Genomic DNA, 21,720 nt, shown 5'->3' with positions numbered 1-21,720 from the left:
GACACAGGACAAGATGGGACAAAGTCAGCATGGTTTCCTTCAGGGAAAATCTTGCCTGACGAACCTGTTGGAATTCTTTGAGGAGATTACATGTAGGGTAAATAAGGGGGATGCAGTGGATGTTCTATATTTTGACAAGGTGCCACACATGAGACTGCTAACCAAGTTACACAGGGAAGTTACTGGCACGGTTAGAGCATTGGCTGATTGGTGGGACTGAATGTGAGTAAAAGGATCCTTTTCTGGTTGGCTGCCATTGACTAGTGGTGTTCCGCAGGTGTCGGTGTTGGGACCGCTTCTTTTTATGCTGTATATCAACGATTAAGATGATGGAATAGATGGCTTTGTTGCCAAGATTGCAGATAATATGAAGATTGGTGGAGGGACAGGTAGGCTGCACATGGACTTAGACAAATTATGAGAATGAGCAAGAGTTTGGTAAATGAAATACAGTGTTGGAAAATGCATGGTCATGCACTTTGGTAGTAGAAATAAATGTGCAGACTATTTTCTAATCAGGAAGAAAGCCCAAAAATCAGAGATGCAAAGGGACTTGGGAGTCCTTGTGCAGAACACACGAGTAGGGATGTGATGCTGAGTATAAGGCACTGGTGTGGCCTCATCTTGAGTATTGTGAACAGTTTTGGGCTCCTCATCTTAAGAAAAGATGTGCTGGCATTGGAGAGGGTTCAAAGGATGATTCCAGGAATGAAAAGGTTATACAAGGAACGTTTCATAGCTCTGGGTCTGTACTCGTTGGAATTTAGAAGGATAAGAGGGGGTCTCACTGAAAGCTTTCGAATATTGAAAGGCCTAAACAGAGTAGATGTGGAAAGTATGTTTCCTATGGTGGGGGAGTCTAGGACAAGAGGGCACAGCCTCAGGATAGAGGGGCCTCTGTTTAAAACAGAAATGTGGAGAAATTTCTTTCACCACAGGGTGGTGAATTTGTGGAATTTATTACCACAGACAGCTGTGGAGGCTGGGTCGTTGGGTATATTTAAGGCAGAATTCGATAGATTCTTGATTGGACACGGCATCAAAAGTAACGTGGAGAAGGCTGGGGAGTAGGGCTGAGGAGGGACAGAGAAGGATCAGCCATGATGGAATGGCAGAGCAGACTCAATGGGCCAAATGGCCTAACTCTGCTCCTGTCTCATGGTCTTAAGGTCTAAAATGTTCAACTGATGAATAATAAATCAAGGAGCAGTAGGAATTCTAAAATTCGAGCTCAGAGTGCTAACATATAGGTCCAGTTTTAATTTCTGTTCTGGAGATCAATGTAAAATGTTTTCTTGCAATGGTGTAGACCCAAATATCAATTTATTCAAATAATTGTTTTCAAATTTAAGAAAAAGACATTGTATTGGCTATGGAACAAATGATTTTATTTGATAAAGAAATTAATTCATCAATTGAATATAGTCAAGCGAATAGATTGTCAATTGGCATCTAGTTTATACTCATATTAGCAGACTGTGAACAATATAATTGGAAATTCTGGCTGACAGGTGGAAAACATTGTGTCATTTGGATAGCATTTGTTCACAGTTATAGTTCACCATCCCTGTTTATGAAATTGAATTCTGAATATCAATGTGCACATTGGAAATGTGCAGTGCAGGCTGATCATAGCATCCATTATTGTGTCCTTGATTTCACTGGCCTAATAACCTGTATTAATTTAGCCAACACACAGTGTGAACCAGTCATGGGGAAACACGTCCTTAAGGTACCCCCCCCCCCACCTGCATGATCTATGTTATAATGACTTCTCGAAAATTAGGAAATGTACAGTGAAGTTGGTCCTTTTGGTCCTATTTGGAGTCATAGAGCATCGCGATTCTGTGAGTGTTTGTCGTAATGATCTATGAACTTCCAACACAGCCAGTTCCGACATGAAGAAGGAACCTGGCCCCTGAAGAAGAGCTCGGAGTGTCAAAAGTCTCTAGGGAACATGGATCAGATGCCCTTCAATGTGTCTAGAGGCTAAGATCACCCACCGTAATAACCACGAGTTCTGCTGTCTGTAGCAGGCAGCGCTTCAGTGATGAACAAAGCTTGTGCTGGTTACACTGCACCTGCACAGTACACTCCAAGGGGGGTCTCTGGCTTCATCACTTCTTACCCTGCATCACCAGATCCTTATGCCAACTCTGCCTTTGCCTACTGTAACTAGCCGAGCCTGTGATAACGGGCAATGATAGACTGCACAATAACGTTTTCAAGGTGTTGCACATCTCTTGATCTTTTTATGAATTGAAAGGAGATTCACTTTCTGAATGTACAACGGGGCAGCATATCCCATCAGATGGTATTAATGATGCCTGTGGCGTTCGTATGGGTTGTTTAATCATTGTGATTTTATATTACCTGGCATAATTCAGCTACCACTTGGATCAATGTCTGGGTTCTTGTGGAAGGCTACTCTGAATTCCTGGGCTTCACACCGGTCTTGGCAGCTGCAGTCAGCATAGCTGGGCACTCTATAATGAGAGCCACGAGAAAGCAGGTACATTATTTAGGGAGAATGATCACTGCCTCCATAAAGGCTCATATGTCTGGTTGATGTCGGGACATGAGATCACACTGACTCTGCCTTTGCCTATGGTAACACAGCAGGGGGGAGGAGACAGCATACTGAGAGAGAAAGGGTGATAGGAAACAGTGATAAGAGATTCTCTGTGATCATAGTGGAAGGGTTATTTGCCTAATTCCACTGAGGAACACAGTTTAGAGAGACTGTGTACAGCGTTCATGTGCAGTATACCAACGACAAATGTTGACAATCCCTGAGAGGAACCGGAACTGTTTTCTATTGTTATTCAACTGCATAGCTATTTTTGAATCTCTGCCATCGATATGCTGTGATCACACCATGAAATTAACCTATACCAGACACGTAGTTAATGTGGCCACAGAGACAACATGGAGATTGATGATTGTGCAATAATACACGAAACTCCTGATTGCTGAAGAGAATTTTCACATCAATAATAATTGACAAATTAATAATTTCTACTTGACTGGATGGGAAGAATTAATAAACTAACAATATTAGTTAAAATAAAAGGGTAAAAATCGTTACCTTACTTAGATTATCTTTTAAGCCAAGATGGAAAAATTGCAATTAACTATATTATTTTGTTTTATTTTAATGTAACAATGATTTATTAGCATGTTGAGGTATTATCAATTAAATGTAACTATTTCCTTTTAAATGTTTGAAATAATTATTGTTTTCATTGTATAAATATGAATAGTTTTTAACATCTCTCTCAGATAATTTTAAATGGATCAAAGGCCATTGTAGCATTTTGGGTTGCAGCCTGCTAATGCATGGCCTGAGACCTAGTTATCGTGCCCTTTGGATAGATGGAGATCTGTTCATTGGGTACCCTGCATGTGGTAGAGTGTAGTTCTTCAAGCAGGCGTGCACTGCAAGTCATAAATCCTGGCAGCAGACCAAGGCTACCAGGATCTGGCCTCTAACGTTATCAAAAATAATGCCATATCAAGACCGCCTTGTTCCTTGTTTCAGTAAACTCATCGTGCAGTGAATTGATTTGTTAAATTGTATTTTAGATTGATTGGTGTTCAACATTGTTTTCATTGTTCGTTGAATGTCGTTTGAAATGAGCCAGTTACTCCTGAAATTTCCCCAGGAGCTTATCAGTATACTAGATGTTCACATTTCCAAATGTTAAAGGAACTATTATCTTGTTTAATGCCTGAGCTATCTCTAGTGAATTGGACAATGTTTTTTCTTCTATGTATACATTTAATTATTATCACTCCATTTAAAAATACAAAACCCTTAACTGTATAAACGCCAAAATGCTACAAGGTTGTTTTTGAAGTTCAGGACCATATGGAGGTGGGAGCTAAAACTGATTGGTTCAAGAGATTGCAGAAGACCTGGGGATGGTTGGAATTTGGCTATCTAGTGTTTGGGCTTTGATTGTAGAAATGCTGAATGTAGCATAGCAAATGGTATGCTCTAGCAGTGTGAGATCATTCTGTTCCAGATTTCATGGGGGGGAAAAGCTGAAACACTGGCTGAGCAGAAAATGGATGGAAGGAAATGATGTGATAGTAATGACCAGTGTCCAAGGATGTAAGATTGCAGGCTCTTTTCAGATGGAGTATCTGTACCTAGTTATCTTTTTATTGACATAGAGTGAGAATTAGACCCCTCCTGGCCATTTGAGCTGTGCCAATCAGCAGCGCCACCACCCCCCAACCACCCGATTTAACCCGAGCCTAATCATGGCACAGATTACAATGACCAATTAAACTACCAACTGGTATATCTTTGGACCATTGGAGGAAACCCATGCAGTCACGGGGAGACCATACAAACTCCTTACAGGCAGTGGCGTATATTGAACCCGGGTCTCCTGTACTGTAAAGCGTTGTGCTAGCCACTGCACTCCCATGCCACTATTTAAAACATTAATGAATTATCTTCCATGTTTACATTCTGCAGTTTCACCTGGTGTAGATAAGCCCAGAAAGTAAGAATTTAAGATCCAATTTTATGGCTCAACAAAATTGCTTGAGAACAGCCTGGGGCATAAGCATATCTCTTTTCTTTATCAACCTTTTTATTAATTTAGGCGTATCTCAACCAGCCTTCAGGTATACCTGTTCCTAAGCCTGGAAAATAGGTTGGTTACCCCAGCATTATGTCTTCACAGCTGCAGAGTCTCGGTACCATTGTGAGGAAGGAGGTGTAGCTTGGCAGTAAGAGGAAAAGTCATCAGTTACGCTTTCGGGACTGTAAAACCATAAATATACACTTGTGGACAAGATTTAGTGCCAGGCTGAGAAGAGCATATCCTCTTATTGATTTCCCAACTCACTGAGTAATAAACGTACTGGGAGGTGGAAGTATGTACAAGTATAAAACAGGGTGATTGCACTATTGTGTAATCTTTGCCTTGTCACTTTGGAATGCATACTGACAACAACAGGTGACAATGCAATCAATTGTGGGCACAGCTCTCGTGGCAGAGTCATGCAAACAGTACAGCAGTTAGCAGCTGTAATTTGCAGAATTGTGGCAATTATCTTTGAAGGAATATTGTTCAAGCCCTTTTTGCATTTTTTAAATACCATCTTAGTCTGTGAAATTGTCTATGGCACAGTGGTGGATAAATTCTTAATATGGCAATTCAACATCCTCTTATTTTAGCAGAGATAATTATTAAAATTTCTCATGGGGGGAAAATTTTGAGTTTTGCTATTTTCTAAGTAATTTTATTTATTTTAAAAATTGTTCACAATTAATTTTGGTTTTTCTTTCCCTGTGCAGGTGATACTCCTTATTTGGAACCTAAACGAGCATTTGAAGGGACCACAACAGATGTGGGAAAAGCAGTACTGGCAGTTTACAGTGGTCTCTTTGCATATGGTGGCTGGTGAGGCACACTATTGTTTTGTATCAGTTATAGAAACTAGCTATTGTTAATTTACATGTCAGTTTAACACAATGCATTTTGATCCTATAGCAGGTTAATTTTGTCAATGGCATATAGATGTTACATTTCAAAGTATTCCTCTAATGTATCTTTCACTCAAAGTACAGGAGAATAATGCAAACAGGTTTATTGCTTTCTTCATAAAAGAATAATGTATTTTATTGAGGATGATTTTGATATTGCTGGCCTTTAAGCTGCAAATCTGGTCCATGTTGACAAGAATACTGAAAAAAAATATTTAGGGAAGCTGCAGCAAAAATTTGGAAGCTAGAGAGTTAAAACAATTTCACCTGTGATACTATATAATAAAATAATCGGAAGGCAATTGAAATGGTCAGTATTGATGGATTTGAAAGAAAGTTTGCCGGTTTCTACAAAGTCAAGACAAAAAGATAAAAATATTGTGCAGTCTTTACATGGGTTATTCATTACACATTCTTGAAGCTAGATCAAACACAACAAACATCAAGTACCTGTCGATACTAATCCCATTTACCAGCACTTTGTCTAAAGTCTTCTCTCTGGTTATTCAAGTGCTCGTGTATGTGCTTCTTAAATGTGAGATTATCTACCTCCAGCATCCACACAGACAGTGTTTTCCAAATTCTAACCGCTGTCTGTGTGGGGGGGGGGGGGAATTCCACAGATTCCCTCTAAGCCTCCAGCCCCCTAGCTTAAATCTATGCCCTCAAATTTTCAATACCTCTGTGAGAGAAAAGATTCCTACTAATTACCTTATCTGCCATTCATAACTTTGTATACCCTCTCTAAAGAAAGTAAACCCAGCCGATCAAGTCTATCCTGATAACTGAGGCACTCCATCCCAGTCAATATCCTGATGAATCTTCTCTGCAACCTTACCAATGTGGTGTTCTTCCTATTGTCGGGAGTACAGTACTGTGCAAAAGTCTGAGATATATATATATTATTGGGAATGGTGAGGGTGCCGTGCTGCAGGAGGGACATGGGGCAGGTGGCAGAGGAGGAGTGCCAGGGGTACGGGGATGGCACCGGTGTGGACACACCCAGCCCTGAGACCACAGGCAAAGTCATTTGATTCTAAACAATTGGTTTATTGATAATCTCAGAATGTCTCACTAGTGCTTCCTGCTCTGTCCCCTCTCCCTTCCCCTTTTCCCAATCATGATTCCCCTCTCCCTGTCCCCTTACCAGTCTCAGTCCACAATAGAGAGCCATAACAGAATCAGGTTTATCATCACATATATCTAAGACTTCTGCACAGTACACTTGCTTTGATATAACCACTGTTTTATAAAGTTATACAATAACATTACAGCTCTTTTGTTCTGTCTTGGCTAATAAAGGCGAGAGCCCATTTGTCATCTTCACACCGTATCTGTCTGTGCTGACACCTTCAGGGGTTCATGGACATGGGCACCCAACATATCTCTTTTTCTCAATCGTCCTAAGGCCTTACCATTTATTGTTATGTCCTACTCTTAATAATCCTCCCTAAGTGCATCAGGATTAAATTCTACCTGCCATTGCTCTGCCCATTTACCAACCGATCAATATCATCCTGTGGCCTATCACTATCTTCCTCGCAATCAACAATCTATAATTCTTTGCGCCTCTGAAAATGTGTTAATAGTATTTCCGCCATTGATATTTAACATTTTAAAGCATATAACAGCAAGGGTCCCAGTACTGATTCCAGGTAATAGTACTGGCGAAACGTTGGCAATTGGGATTTTGTAGCTGATTTCACAATAGGCTCTTTTTTTGCTGAATTTAAACTCTTTTACCTCATTCCCACCAAGTTATCAAGTACATTCCTTGTGCCAGGTTAAAGTTCTGCACTTTAATTCCAACTGGCTCTCCAGATTTAGAGAGTAACTGTTTCTCACAACATTGCTCCCCTTTTAGATGTCATAACTGGAGGTAATGAGGAAATCTTGGAAGTACAAATTTATTAGGTCTATATGATTGTGGTTTCAATTTTGTTGTTATTTTTGCAAAAATGTATGTGGTATATGTTAATGGAATTTCTCTGTTGATTGTAGGAATTACTTGAATTTTGTTACAGAAGAAATGATTGAGCCATTTAAGTGAGTATAGACATGTTTGTTCTGAAAGTCATGCTTACTCTGCTTGGATTAGACCTGTGGTTAAGCTTTTGATTACCACCCTGTGCATGCGAAATGTACAATATATAAGGCATCTGAGAGGCAGCTGTGCACATCTGCATCTGAGCCTTGCTTCTCGGTCTGATTAAAGACCGAAGGGCAGAGTAAAATCTTTAGTGGAGAGAGACCGCTTGCGCATAGAGTGTTGCTCTTTTAATTTTATTCTTTTTTTTTAATTGGGCTCTTTCGGGTTTTGTGATTTGTGGCTTCCTGTGAGCAAGCAAATCTCAAGGTTGTATAATTTATGCATTCTTTCATAATAAATCTACTTGAATCTTGGAGATAATTAGTCCTATGCTCAGATTACATAGCTGATCTTAGCTTTACACTGTGGTTGATACTGGTAAGTAAAAGCATTTTGAAGCTGTGAAACAATTCTTGTTGTGGTATAATGCAACTTTCACTGAGCAGTCCAGTGAACCGTAGATTAACCCCAATTTCTTCAGTGTTGGCCACGGCAGCGGAGCAGTTAGTGTTATTTCCTGCACACCTCATGCAACTAGGTTGCAATCCGGACCACAGATGCTATCCTTGTTCCTGTGACACTGTGGGTTTCCATAGATATTCTGTTTTCCAGGGAATGATATTGATAAGGAATGCTCTGAAAGTTAGTATCAGAACAACAGACAAATTGGCCATCTATGTTGTAAGGAAATATAAAGTCATTAATATAATAAGAGGATTCTGTGGGTGTCAGCATCTTTTAGGTGTGATTATGTCTATCTTTATATTGACCAAAACATTAGTGCTTTCGGTTTGTAAACTAGGTTGAATGTAACTGCACTTTGCTCTTGAACAGATTGAATTGACAGAACGAGGTTTTAGACACAACTTCTGTTAAACTTATAAAATTCCTTGAAAGACCAATTTGCCTAATTTTGCTTCGTTTTTCAACGAAGTTCTAAACAGGTAGATGAAACTGAATGAGTCAGCTGCTCATTTCTTGCACTTAGTTTAATAATCCGAAAAGATTAGCTTCTCACAACATGTTCGAGTTTAATGCAGGTATGCATCGCGTAACGTCCACAATACCTTCAGTGAAATCGGACGTAATGTGATTTGGACGTTTTGCGAACACCATATTATATACGTAGCAAACCTATCTGGAGTACTGTAGTGTACCTGTATTGACTAAATAGCCAAGAACTTACACTAAAACTGTATACTGTACACTATAATACACACGTACACTATAATTTTTTTATTTCATTTTAATTTTTTTCACTTTTTAGACTTTTATGTAAGCACTTTCTTAGCCTATATCACAAACAATTTATCAAAGATGATCAGGATCATCCACATCAGTGTTCTCAACTTCCTCATAGTGTTCCACTGGAAGAGTTTCAGGTCAAATAACCTGCGTTTGGAAGCCATGGTGCACCTTACGGTAATATTTTCGAAAGAAAATTAAACAGAGATAACGCTACTACACTCTAGAGACGCACAATACACGAGCTTGGTTACATCCGCTGCGTCACGTTCTCCGATCGGGACTACGGACGTATATACGATTGGACGTTGTCCGAATGGACGTTAAGCAGCGCACACCTGTAAATTGATTTTGACACATTTAAATTCCTGACCTGAGTTTGGAGACACATTCTTTGCTTATTATTATTTTCAGTAATTTAATACAGTTTGGGTGGAAGGTGCTGGAAATCTGAAGCAAAGACAGAAAATGCTGTAAACACTCAGCTACTCAGGCAGCATAATTGCAAAGAGAAACAAACTTAACATTCTGGGCTGAGTTCTCTGGTGGAATGCTGGATTTGCATCCCAATACTAAATGCAAAGTAAAGTTGGGCAGGACACAAAGCCAGTTTCCTCTAACTCTCTCCAATTCCTGCAAAGTGAATTAGGTTCAGTCAAATGCGAAAGCAGGTTCCTTAACCTAGAAGTGTTTTGTCTTAGAAAAGCAAATTAAACTGTTGATACATTGAGTGCCAATTCGTGTAAACCTGCGTGGGTCCCTGCAGCAGTGTTTCTCATACACATTAATGTACGAGAACAAAACTTATTATACATTAAGTACATCATAATAATTCATAATCACAGTAGCTCTGCCATGATATTGAGGGCAAGGTCTGGTGATAAGAGGTCCAAGGAAGAGGATTAGGTGTGCAGGAAGAGATGGTGGAGTGAGGGGGTTGCATGAAAAACTCACTGGGGCCTCACACCAGATAAATGCATCTATTGAGCATTGTATGTAGTTCCTTCTAAGTTGCCCAAGAAAAGTTTGCTATGCCTAATCATTTTTGTGAAGATCTGCTCCTGCAGACACGCCCCATGCTGTTTGCAGCCATGTCAGAAACAGTGTTGTGTGGAGTTTGGTGCCACTACATAACCAGTTGCTTCCCTGTTTTAGTGTTTCATTTGCACTGAGAATCCAAAACCATCTGTGCAAGATCCATGGGATTTTGTTTTTGATTAAACTCTCCATGTAGTGCTGTTGTGCTATGGGGAAGGTTTATAGACTCCTAAATTTTTCAGTGCTCCAGAGACTGGGTTCTGAGTGAAGGGTCTTCGACCAGAAATGCTAATGCTGCTTCTTTTACCACAGGTGCTGTCCAACTTGCATTGTTTTCTGTTTTTGTTTCAAGTTCCCTCCATTTGAATGTTTATTGATTCCCAACAATCCATTAGGATTATTCAAATGTACTCATCTGTCCATGATAGTTCAAATCAGATCAGATTTAATGGTCATTCAAAGCATACATGGAGACAGCCGAACGAGACAGCGTTCCTCCGCACCAAGGTGCAAAACCGTACATGCACATTCAAAATAGCGAGGAAGGAAAAGAACATCGTCACATGAGAAAGCACATTTTTTTTGGTCGGAGACCCAGAGTGATAAGTCCTACAAATTGATGGTTTATTGATAAATGAATGCATCAATCCCTGTTCCATTGCTTCTCTTTTTGGCGTTGAGAAAGTAATCAATTCCACCTATTTAGTTCCTGAATGGATGAGTATATATTTGCCAATAATTGGGTCATTCCTGAGACAGACAGATTTTGTTCACTTGACAGATTGTGATCAGCTCTGAACTCCATATTTGCTCCTTTACCAAGATCATATTTTTCTTCCAAAACATTGATCAATTCCACATCTCTCGTCTTTCCAGTAAATACCGTGCCCTGGAAGAAGTATTCCATCCCCACAAGCTTTGTTCCCTTTAACTTGTAATGACTAGTGTGCACAAAAATCTTGTGCTATGCAGTTATTTTGACAAGTGACAACATGTATGCACTAAATAACTTCTTCAATAAAAATAGTATGAATTAGCCAATCCTAAACTCTGCAGACAAATTATTGTGTTGTCACCGTCCACAACAGAAACCAGAAAAGGAAATGTGATTGTATATGATTGTGAAATTTATTTAATCTGCTAATGTGTTAAGGGTGACGGCATTTTGTATGCAGTTGAAATTCCTTTGTGCGTTGGTAGCAAAAGATGTGTACTCACACACACACACTTTGGAGGGACCAATGCCCACAACTATTTTCACAGTTTACTGACTCATTTTTTGAGCTAATCTACAAAACATTGTGTATCATAGAAACATAGAAAACTTACAGCACAATACAGGCCCTTCAGCCCACAATGCTGTGCCAAACATGTACTTACTTTAGAAATTACCTAGGGTTACCCATAGCCCTCTATTTTTCTTAAGCTCCATGTACCTGTCCAGGAGTCTCTTAAAAGACCCTATTGTCTCCGCCTCCATCACCGTTGCCGGCAGCCCATTCCACGCATTCACCACTCTCTGCATAAAAAAAACTTGCCCTGATATCTCCTCTGTACCTACTTTCAAGCTCCCTAAAGCTCTGCACTCTCATGTTAGCCATTTCAGCCCTGGGAAAAAGCCTCTGACTATCCACACGATCAATGCCTCTCATCATCTTGTACACCTCTATCAGGTCACCTCTCCTCCTCCGTCGCTCCAAGGAGAAAAGGCCAAGTTCACTCAACCTATTCTCATAAGCCACGGGCCCCAATCCAGGCAACATCCTTGTAAATCTCCTCTGCACACTTTCTATAATTTCCACATCCTTCCTGTAGTGAGGTGACCAGAACTGAGCACAGTACTTCAAGTGGGGTCTGACCAGGGTCCTATATAGCTGCAACATTACCTCTCTGCTCTTGAACTCAATCACATGGTTGATGAAGTCCAATACACCGTATGCCATCTTAACCACACAGTCAACCTGCACGGCAGCTTTGAGTATCCTGTGGACTCGGACCCCAAGATCCCTCTGATCCTCCACACTGCCTAGAGTCTTACCATTAATACTGTATTCTGCCATTATATTTGACCTACCAAAATGAACCACCTCACACTTATCTGGGTTGAACTCTGTCTGCCATTTCTCTGCCTAGTTTTGCATTATATCAATATCCCACTGTAACCTCTGACAGCCCTCCACACTATCCACAACACCCCCAACCATTGTGTCATCAACAAATTTACTAACCCATCCCTCCACTTCCTCATCTAGGTTATTTATAAAATTCACAGAGAGAAGGGGTTCCAGAACAGATCCGTGAGGCACACCATTGGTCACCAACCTCCATGCAGAATATGACCCGTCTGTAACCACTCTTTGCCTTCTGTGGGCAAGCCAGTTCTGGATCCACAAAGCAAGGTCCCCTTGAATCCCATGCCTCCTTACTTTCTCAATAAGCCTTGCATAGGGTACTTTGTCAAATGCCTTGCTGAAATCTATATACACTACATCTACTGCTCTACCTTCATCGGTGTGTTTAGTCACATCCTCAAAAAATTCAATCTGGCTCATAAGGCACGACCTAATCATATTATGCCTCTCCAAACGTTCATAAATCCTACCTCTCAGGATCTTCTCCATCAACTTACCAGCCACTGAAGTAAGAAATCATGTCAAATCAAAAGAAAAATTCCAAAACCTGTCAACAATTGAATAAAAAATAAAAACCAGAATTATGAAGCTGAGAAAATATTCATCCCCTTTGTAATAACTACACTAAGTACGTAACAATATATTACCTACCAATTTACCCAATTTATTGATGTAGAAAATTAGAGGATCACCTGTTTTCATTGAATTCATAAGAATACTGTAAATACCCTTTCTCGATATAAGGTCCAACAGTATGGTAAATTTTCAACAGACTAAACTAAAATGAAGACGAGCGTTCAAGACAAGTCAAGGAAATTATGATAGAGAAGGACAAATCTGGGGAAGGGTATAATACCATCTCAAAGACACTGAGCATACCACAGAGCTCAGTGCAGTCAACAGTCACTCTGAGTGAGCTGCAGGAGTCTGTGGCTGCAACTGGAGGTGAAGATCATGTCTCCACAATCTCTAAGGCCTTACACAAAAGGGTTATTTATGGAAGAGTGGCAAGGAAGAAGCTCTGGCTTTAAAAAAAAACACACCCTTGCCTGTAAAAACTTTGCAAAGCATCACTTAGAAGATACTGTAAAGATGTAGAAGATCTTGTGGTCAGAAGAAATTAAGGTGGACCTTTTGGCCTCAACAGTAAGCAGTATGGGTGGAGTAAATCTAATATTCTGCATCAGCCAAGTAACACCCAAGTATGATGGAGGTAGCATCATATTATGGGGATGATTTTCAGCAGCAGGGACTGTAAATCTGGTCAGGATTGACGGGAGGATGAATGCTGCTAAATACAGAGAGATCCTGGATAAAAACCTGCTAGCCTCTTCCAGGGGAGGAAGTCTGTCTTTGAGCAGGACAATGAGCCAAAGCACACTGCCAGAACAACATGTAGTGGTTTTAAATTAAGAAAATTGATGTCCTTGAGTGGCCCTGTCAGAATCCTGATTGAACATCTCTGGCAAGACCTCAAGATTGCTGTCCACCAACTAACCTAGTTCAGCTTGAGCAGCCTTGCAAGGAGGAATAGGCAAATATTGCTCCATCACATTGTGCAAAGCTAACAGAGACTTACAAAAAGACTACTGGCTGTAATAGCTGAGAGAGGTGTTTTGACTAAGTACTGAGCAAAGGAGTGATGAATACTTTTGAACTGCGGGCATTTCAGTTTCTGAATTTTTAGTTTTCCATTCTTTACAATTTTGCCTGTTTTTTTGGACTCCACTGTGAAAAAGGAGCATGTGATTCACAAAGAAAAATTCTTAGTTAGATCAAAAACCCTGGTTGTAATACTGGTTTATGTGAACAAAGGTTTGGGACTGAATACTTTATCAAGCTATCATAAGACCATAAGACAAAGGAGCAGAAGTTGGCCATTCGGCCCATCGAGTCTGCTCCGCCATTTTATCATGAGCTCACCCATTCTCCCATTTAGTCCCACTCCCCTGCCTTCTCACCATAACCTTTGATGCCCTGGCTACTCAGATACCTATCAATCTCTGCCTTAAATACACCCAATGACTTGCCCTCCACTGCCGCCTGTGGCAACAAATTCCACAGATTCACCACCCTCTGGCTAAAAAAATTTCTTTGCATCTCTGTTCTGAATGGGCACCCTTCAATCCTTAAGTCATGCCTTCTCGTACTAGACTCCCCCACCATGGGAAACAACTTTGCCACATCCACTCTGTCCATGCCTTTCAACATTTGAAATGTTTCTATGACGTCCCCCCTCATTCTTCTAAACTCCAAGGAGTACAGTCCAAGAGCGGTCAAATGTTCCTCATATGTTAACCCTCTCATTCCTGGAATCATTTTAGTGAATCTTCTCTGAACCCTCTCCAATGTCAGCACATCCTTTCTTAAATAAGGAGACCAAAACTGCCCACAGTACTACAAGTGAGGTCTCACCAGCGTCTTATAGAGCCTCAACATCACATCCCTGCTCCTATACTCTATTCCTCTAGAAGTGAATGCCAACATTGCATTCGCCTTCTTCACTACCGACTCAACCTGGAGGTTAACCTTAAGGGTATCCTGTACGAGGACTCCCAAGTCCCATTGTACCTCAGAACTTTGAATTCTCTCCCCATTTAAATAATAGTCTGCCTGTTTATTTCTTCTACCAAAGTGCATAACCATACACTTTCCAACATTGTACTTCATTTGCCACTTCTTTGCCCATTCTCCCAATCTATCCAAGTCTCTCTGCAGACTCTCTGTTTCCTCAGCACTACCGGCCCTTCCACCTATCTTTATATCATCAGCACACTTAGCCACAAGGCCATCTATTCCATAATCCAAGTCGTTGATGTACAACGTAAAAAGAAGCGGCCCCAACACGGACTCCTGTGGAACACCACTGGTAACCGGCAGCCAACCAGAATAGGATTCCTTTATTCCCACTCTCCGTTTCCTGCCAATAAGCCAAAGCCCTATCCATGTATGTAACTTTCCTGTAATTCCATGAGCTCTTATCTTGTTAAGCAGCCTCATGGACGGCACCTTGTCAAAGGCCTTCTGAAAATCCAAATACACAACATCCACTGCATCTCCCTTGTCTAGCCTACTTGTAATTTCCTCAAAATTACAGTATAATGCTCTTCCTTATCTTTGTTACAGCAGAAGCCTGACTTTCCAGTGCATTCTGGCACAGCACTACTATTCATGTCATAACTTATACCAGCTCTAATGTAAAAATCTTGTGCCTCCTGGCTCCCAGTTAAACAAGTATCTGGGTTTTTAAATCTGTGCCCTCATTTTAAAAACTTTTTTCCCTCATTTAATCCTCTCAGATATCTTCACTTCTTTAATTCGGATTTGACTAACCAGATTCCTTTCAACCACATTCTCAAAAGTAAAGAAACTCAGTGTGTTTGGCAATGTTTATGTGTACCATGAGACAGAATTTCTGCAGCGTCAAAGCAACTGTTGACAATGCCATTATCATTTGTGATGTTCATTTCAGGTCCTCCACACACGATGCAGTCATTCATAGAGGTGCCCAGTATGCACATAGGTGACCATCTAAACAGTGATAAATTGAGAAATCTTGATCTCCAAAGAGATGTGTGTGACCTTCTACACCAGTCACTGTAAGCAAACATACTGGAGAACAAAGAGTTAAAAAGGCATTCTATGTTGATCTTCATTGCAAGAGGTTTTGTATACAGGAGTTAGGATGTCTCACTACAATTATATAGGACCTTTGTGAGATCACACCTGAAATATTGTGTGCAGTTTTGGTCATCTTACCCAATAACAGGCATCCCTACCACAGAAGGTTTATAAAACTGATTCCTAGGGTGGCGGGACTATTGTATGAAGAGAGATTGGATCAACTGGACTTGTATTCATTAGTCTCTAGGAAGATTGAGACATGCAGACTTTTGTCAGGGCTTTTCAGGATGTTTCCCCTGTGTTTTTAGCCAGGGTCCACAGTCTCAGGATGCTGGATGTGACGTGTGATGAGAATTTTTTTTCACCCAGCGTGGTGAAGTGGTGAAATTCTTTCCCTTTCAGTTTAGTGGAGATCATGGCACTGAATAGATATGAGAATGAGATAGTTGCATTTCCAGAACAAAAGAATCAAGATATGAGAAGAGAGCAGGTAGGTGTTATTGAGGTGGAATATTAGCCATAATTCCATCACCTGACGAACAGATTCAAAGTTCTGAATAGCCCAGAGTAGTTTCTATTTTTCCACATTTCTGTAGCCATCAATGTTGTTCGCAGAATCATGGCCTGTAGACAGTATGAGTGATAATAGGGCCTTCAAAAAACTTGTGAGATGTGTTGTCTCCTAACTTAAAGGAGGCCTGCCTGAGTGAGCCCATATAATCCAATGTTGGGAACCTGGTTCACGTAGAAATCTCACCACCACAGTAACCCCTCAAACACGTGCCTTTTGACTGATCTCAACCCCCACTTATCCTTGAACCCTCTCATCTCCAGCATTCATTTTCAACCTACTGCATAACACGCAGTGCCTACAGCTCCCAGTTCCACCTGTCCCCCGCCCCCCGATTATTTTTATGTGATTTACTACCTTCCTGAAACTCACTAATTTTTCCGCAACCTGCTGCATGATGTTGTCAGAATCAGGACTAATATCACTGGCATATGTTGTGTAATTTGGTGACTTGCAGCAGCAGGGCAATGCAATATATAATAACAGAAGGAAAAACAATTGCAGTAAATGTATATAAATATTTAATTCAGTACAGTAGTGCAGAAACAGAATTAAAAAGTAGTGAGTGAGCTAGTGCTCGTGGGTTCAATGTCCATTTAGAAATCAGATGGCAGAGGGGAAGTTGTAGCTCCTGAATCGTTACGTGTGAGTCTTCAGGCTTCTGTACCTCCTTCCCGGTGGTAGCAATGAGAGCAAGACATAACCTGGGTGATGGGGCTCCTTCGTGATAAATGCCACCTTTTTGAGGCAGTGCTATTGAAGATGTCTTGGATACTGTAAGAGGCTAGTGCCTTTGATGGAGCTGACTAAGTTTCCAGCTCTCTGTGGCTTACTTTGATCCTGTGCAGTAGCGACCCCCACCCCCACCCCCATACCAGATGGTGATGCAGCAGAGGAAAGGTTTCTGATGTTGCATCATGTCTTGATGTTTGCACATAATCGTATTTTACAGCAGCTGGTCCTTCATTGGGGTGTCCATCATTGTATTTTCAGACAACTTCCAGGATCCAAATAGTTTCTAAGCCCCCTAATTTATAGCCAGATGTTTAATGTTAATGTTGTCTAGATGCCACTGTACAATGCCATCTATGGGCAGCCCATGATCCATAATTCTTTTGCTTTTCAAAGGTTAAGGTGGGTGCATAGTTGCCTTCTCAAATCCTACCGGTGAACGTTTTCAAATTATCATCAATAGTTCTGTCCATAATTCTGGAAGCAAATGTACTACAAGCTGTATGATACCTCTCACCTTTCCTCAAGGAACTACAGTACAAACATAGTTTTCCAATTTAGAAGAATGGTTCAGGGATCAGGGGAATTTTGGAAAATTATCACTAAGGCATCTCACCTACTTCCATTGAAAACTCTCTGGTGTTTTGTCATTCTGTTTCTTTCATTTCTTTTCTTTTTTATGTTAATTTTGGTGAATCCATGTACAGGAATTCGTATTAATTTCTTGTGAGCTGTGCTTTCGTATACTATGTATACTAATATAAAGTAATTATTCAACACAGCAATCGTTTTATTTTTTACTTGAAGCATTACTATTATTTATTTGAGAGGCAAGTTCAAAGGCATTTTCTCTGCTGGTTCTGCCTCGAAAGTAAAATGGATAGATCACTTGCCCAGTTTGTAGAACTCCACTTGTGTGTATATTTTCCTCCTATTTTACGTTTCCAGTGACATCTGCAGCATTTTGGCATGTTGGGTTCTTGTCCATATTTTTCATATTCAAGACTGAATTTATGTCATTTTTATTCATTAACAGGTTAGCCCAAGTAATCATGGATAGTTTCCATGATGTGGAACCAGCTCTGCGTAATCTTAGTATCTGCTTCTATCTTTCAGCTGTCGAATTGTTAAACAATAACCAGGTTCCTCCTGTGTGTAGCTATTGATGCATTCTGGTTTACTTGCCTGTGCTTAGCATAAAGTTGCATTTCCTTGGATAGGCAAGGAGATAGGTTCTGTTACAATTAATTTTATTTTGTCAATTCTGCTCATTTAAAGCTGGACAATTCCTAAATCGCAGCCTTTTGGCCTATAATTGCAAATATTGTCCTATTCTGGTGCAAAAGTTAAGACTTCACATTGTGAAAATATTGTTCCCAGAAAGATATACAGTAGTCTTGCCCTAGATTTGTAAAAGTTTAGCTTGTTAGTTTGCTTTTTACGCAAAGTTTCAGTATAATTTTACTCAAATCCGTGCTCTAATATGTTCCTCTGGTTCTCCACCTAATTTGTATATGACTGCTGCAAAATATGAATTGATTGTCGATCTATGAGTAAAAATGTCTAAATTTGCTGTATCTGGAATCTCAAGTGAAATAACAAGAATGTTAAGCTCCTTAATTTTCTTGAAGAACTTAACGAAGTAGTGTATATAGGTCTGCTGTTTATAATATTAACTGATTGGAATTGCGATATAAATTATATTACTAATCTGAAAACTCCAAGCGGCGATTTTTAATTGTGGTTCTTGGATACAATACAATGTTCATAAAAATGTGAAATGATTTTTAAGGACCACCTTCAACACCCTTTATTTGTTTTCCAGGAATCTGCCTCGTGCTATAATGATCTCCCTGCCAATTGTGACATGTGTGTATGTGCTGACCAACTTGGCATATTTTACTACCCTGTCTCCTGAGTTAATGCTGCATTCAGAAGCAGTGGCCGTGGTTAGTTGGCAAGAAGCATTCCATTACTTCTTAAAGATAATTTTAGTGGCATGTACATAATTTGCATGATGATACTATTTACAAATAAAAATCATTGAATAGTCAAATTTCTGCTAATTGGTTGGAAATACACTACTGTTGGCTTACATTTACCAATGCTGTTCGATCATGAAGTATGACAAGAACAGAAAAACTTGGAATAAGTGTAGATTGTCTGGTCCTTCAAATTTGTCATGCAATTTATCAGAATCATGGCTCAGCTTTTAACTAGCACCAGCATATTCAAATCCTTCCATAATAAGGGCAAAGAAGCACTTGTTTTCCTGACTGTTGCACATGCATGTGACTTGAGTACCTTGATTGTCAGCATTTCCCAATCAGTCACATTGAAAATATGTTCTGTTTTGTGCAAAATCATGTGACCATACTGAGTTCTCACCCGCTCGCTGGGCCTCTTCATATCCTCTTTATCAACATGAAATTCTGCAGATGCTTAAGACTTTGAGGAACACACACAAAGTGCTGAAGGAACTGAGCTGGTCAGGCATTATCTTTGGAGAGGAAGCGTTCTGGCCTAAAATGTCAACCGTTCCATGGCCGCCTCTTGTGCCAAGATGGTGCCAAACTCAGGGTGGAAGAGCAACACCTTGTATTCTGTCTGGGTACCCTCCAACTTAGTGGCATAAAATCGATTTCTCTTTCCAGTGGACAAAATGTACCCACTCCCCCTTTCTTTTACTTCTCACCTGCCTATTACTTCCCCCTGAGTCCCCTCCTCCTCCCCTTTCTCCTATTGTCCACTCTCCTGTCCTATCAGATTCTTTCTTCTCCAGCCCTTGTCCTTCCCACCCACCTGGCTTCCCTATCACCTTCCAGCTAGCCCCCTTCCCCTTCCCCCACTTCTTTTTTATTCTGGCATCTTCCCCCTTCCTTCTCAGTCCTGAAGAAGAGCCCAGAACTTCTTTTCCACACATGCTGCCTGACCTGCTGAGTTCCTCCAGCGTTTCGTGTGTGTAACTGTACTTGTTATATCCTCTTTAACTTGTTTACATCCTGTTCCCGCTCGACAATCATGGGCAAACTTGGAAATCTCAAATCGAAACTGTGAATAACTAGGTCTTGTGCTTTTGTCCCTGTGTTACACTAGCTGTGTCACTGTGTCACTCCTTTTGGTTCCAATATTTTAATAATCATGTCCTCAATAAACTTTCAGTTGAGCATTATTTCTTTTTCATATATCGTTGCTGAACATGCTAAATCCTATTCTTTTCTAGACATTCTGTTGTCATTCCTTCATTATAGATTCCAGCATTTCCCGACAACTGATGTTAGGCTAATAGGTCTGTAATTCCCTGTTTTCTCTCTCTTTTCTTAAATGGTAGAGTCATAATTGCTACTTCCAATTTGTAGGAACCATTCCAGATTATATAGAGTTTTGGGAGATAACAACCAGAACCATCTCCCATAGCCACCTCGCTCAAAACTCTGGGATCATTGGGTTCTTGGGATTTATCAACTTTCATTCTCAAGTGAAACTTTTTTTTAACCAATACTATGACTTGGTTCTTTTGTATTTCTTGCAGGTGTTTTATTATTTCTTCTGTTTAAAAAAAAACATGAAACAAGATATCTGTTTAATCTCTCTGCATTTTTTCTTATTCCCCATCATAAAGTTGCCTTTTTACCTCTCAGTTCTCTTCCTTTTAGTGTAACTACAGAAGTCCATACAATCATTTTTTGTGCTTGCTTTCATATTCTATCGCTTTTTTCTTTATCAAATTCTTGAGCCTCCTTTGCTGAATTCTATAATATTCCCCATCCTAAAGTCTGCTAACTTTATGAACCTCATCCTTTGTTTTCTCTTGTCAGCCATGGAAATGATCCAACTTAAAACATCTTTAGTTACAAGCTTTTGGATTTCCACAGGAAACATTGAGTTTTGTTAATAAAATAATTTTAAAATTTAAAGAATGATTTAATTTCTTGGATCAAAATCATCCATTAATTAAATAGTTGATTACCTACATAAGCTATGAAGTAATTTTTATTAATTTGTGTTTTATGTTGAGCTCTTTTTCGACTAGAGTGGTTAATTTGTCTTTATTTTTCTTGTTCTTTAGGACTTTGGGAATATCCACTTGGGCATAATGTCCTGGATTGTCCCCGTATTTGTAGGGCTTTCCTGTTTTGGTTCTGTCAATGGATCGCTGTTCACCTCATCTAGGTAACTGATAAAAAATATTATGATTTTATATTTAACATTAGCAAACGTCTTTTCTGATAAACTTTTAGACTTTGTAAAAATTTACATATAGGTTATAAAGCCTGTGCTTCACTGTTACAGCTGTTTTAAAATAAAATTTATCACAAGTTTCCAGAAACATTAAAGCTATGTGGTATTTGGTGCACTGTTTACACTACTGCTGTATTGCACGGTACCAGCTCTATTTTTCATTCTGATAGTGGAGACCAAAACTTAATTTCTACCTCACTATTGTTATTCAACTTTTTGGTTGATTTTGACTTGTAATGTCTTGTACGCTGGTGATTTAATATTCTGATGCAAAACTGTAAATGTAAAAATATTGGACAAAGAGAGCCATCGCTGAGCAAAAAGCAAGATGCTGGAGAAACTCAGTAGATAGTACAGCATTTGTGGTGATGGTCACTGCATCAGGACTGGGACTGTAAAGAGGAGACAGCCAGTGTATGGAGATAAGGGAGGAAGTTGAGGCAGGAGCTGGTAAGCATGGCATGGATCCAGGGGAAGAGAGATTGATGGTCAGATGGAGAGATAAATATAGCAACAGAGGATGATTGTTAGAGACAAAGAA

The 21,720-nt window shown here is 39.9% G+C and overlaps 1 protein-coding gene across 1 annotated transcript in view; it reads left to right on the top strand.

Moving 5' to 3' along the window:
• The window catches only part of slc7a5 (solute carrier family 7 member 5), a 55,255-nt gene that overhangs the window by 21,259 nt on the left and 12,276 nt on the right, over nt 1-21,720 (top strand). Inside the window, exons 3-6 of the mRNA XM_072279726.1 lie at nt 5,318-5,423; nt 7,508-7,552; nt 18,763-18,886; nt 21,007-21,110. Coding sequence (XP_072135827.1) covers nt 5,318-5,423; nt 7,508-7,552; nt 18,763-18,886; nt 21,007-21,110 — 379 coding nt within the window. The remainder of the gene's footprint in view (nt 1-5,317; nt 5,424-7,507; nt 7,553-18,762; nt 18,887-21,006; nt 21,111-21,720) is intronic.

This window comes from Mobula birostris, chromosome 15 (genome assembly GCF_030028105.1).
Source record: "Mobula birostris isolate sMobBir1 chromosome 15, sMobBir1.hap1, whole genome shotgun sequence".
Lineage (NCBI taxonomy): Eukaryota > Metazoa > Chordata > Chondrichthyes > Myliobatiformes > Myliobatidae > Mobula > Mobula birostris.
This window is presented reverse-complemented; position numbering and strand designations above follow the sequence as displayed.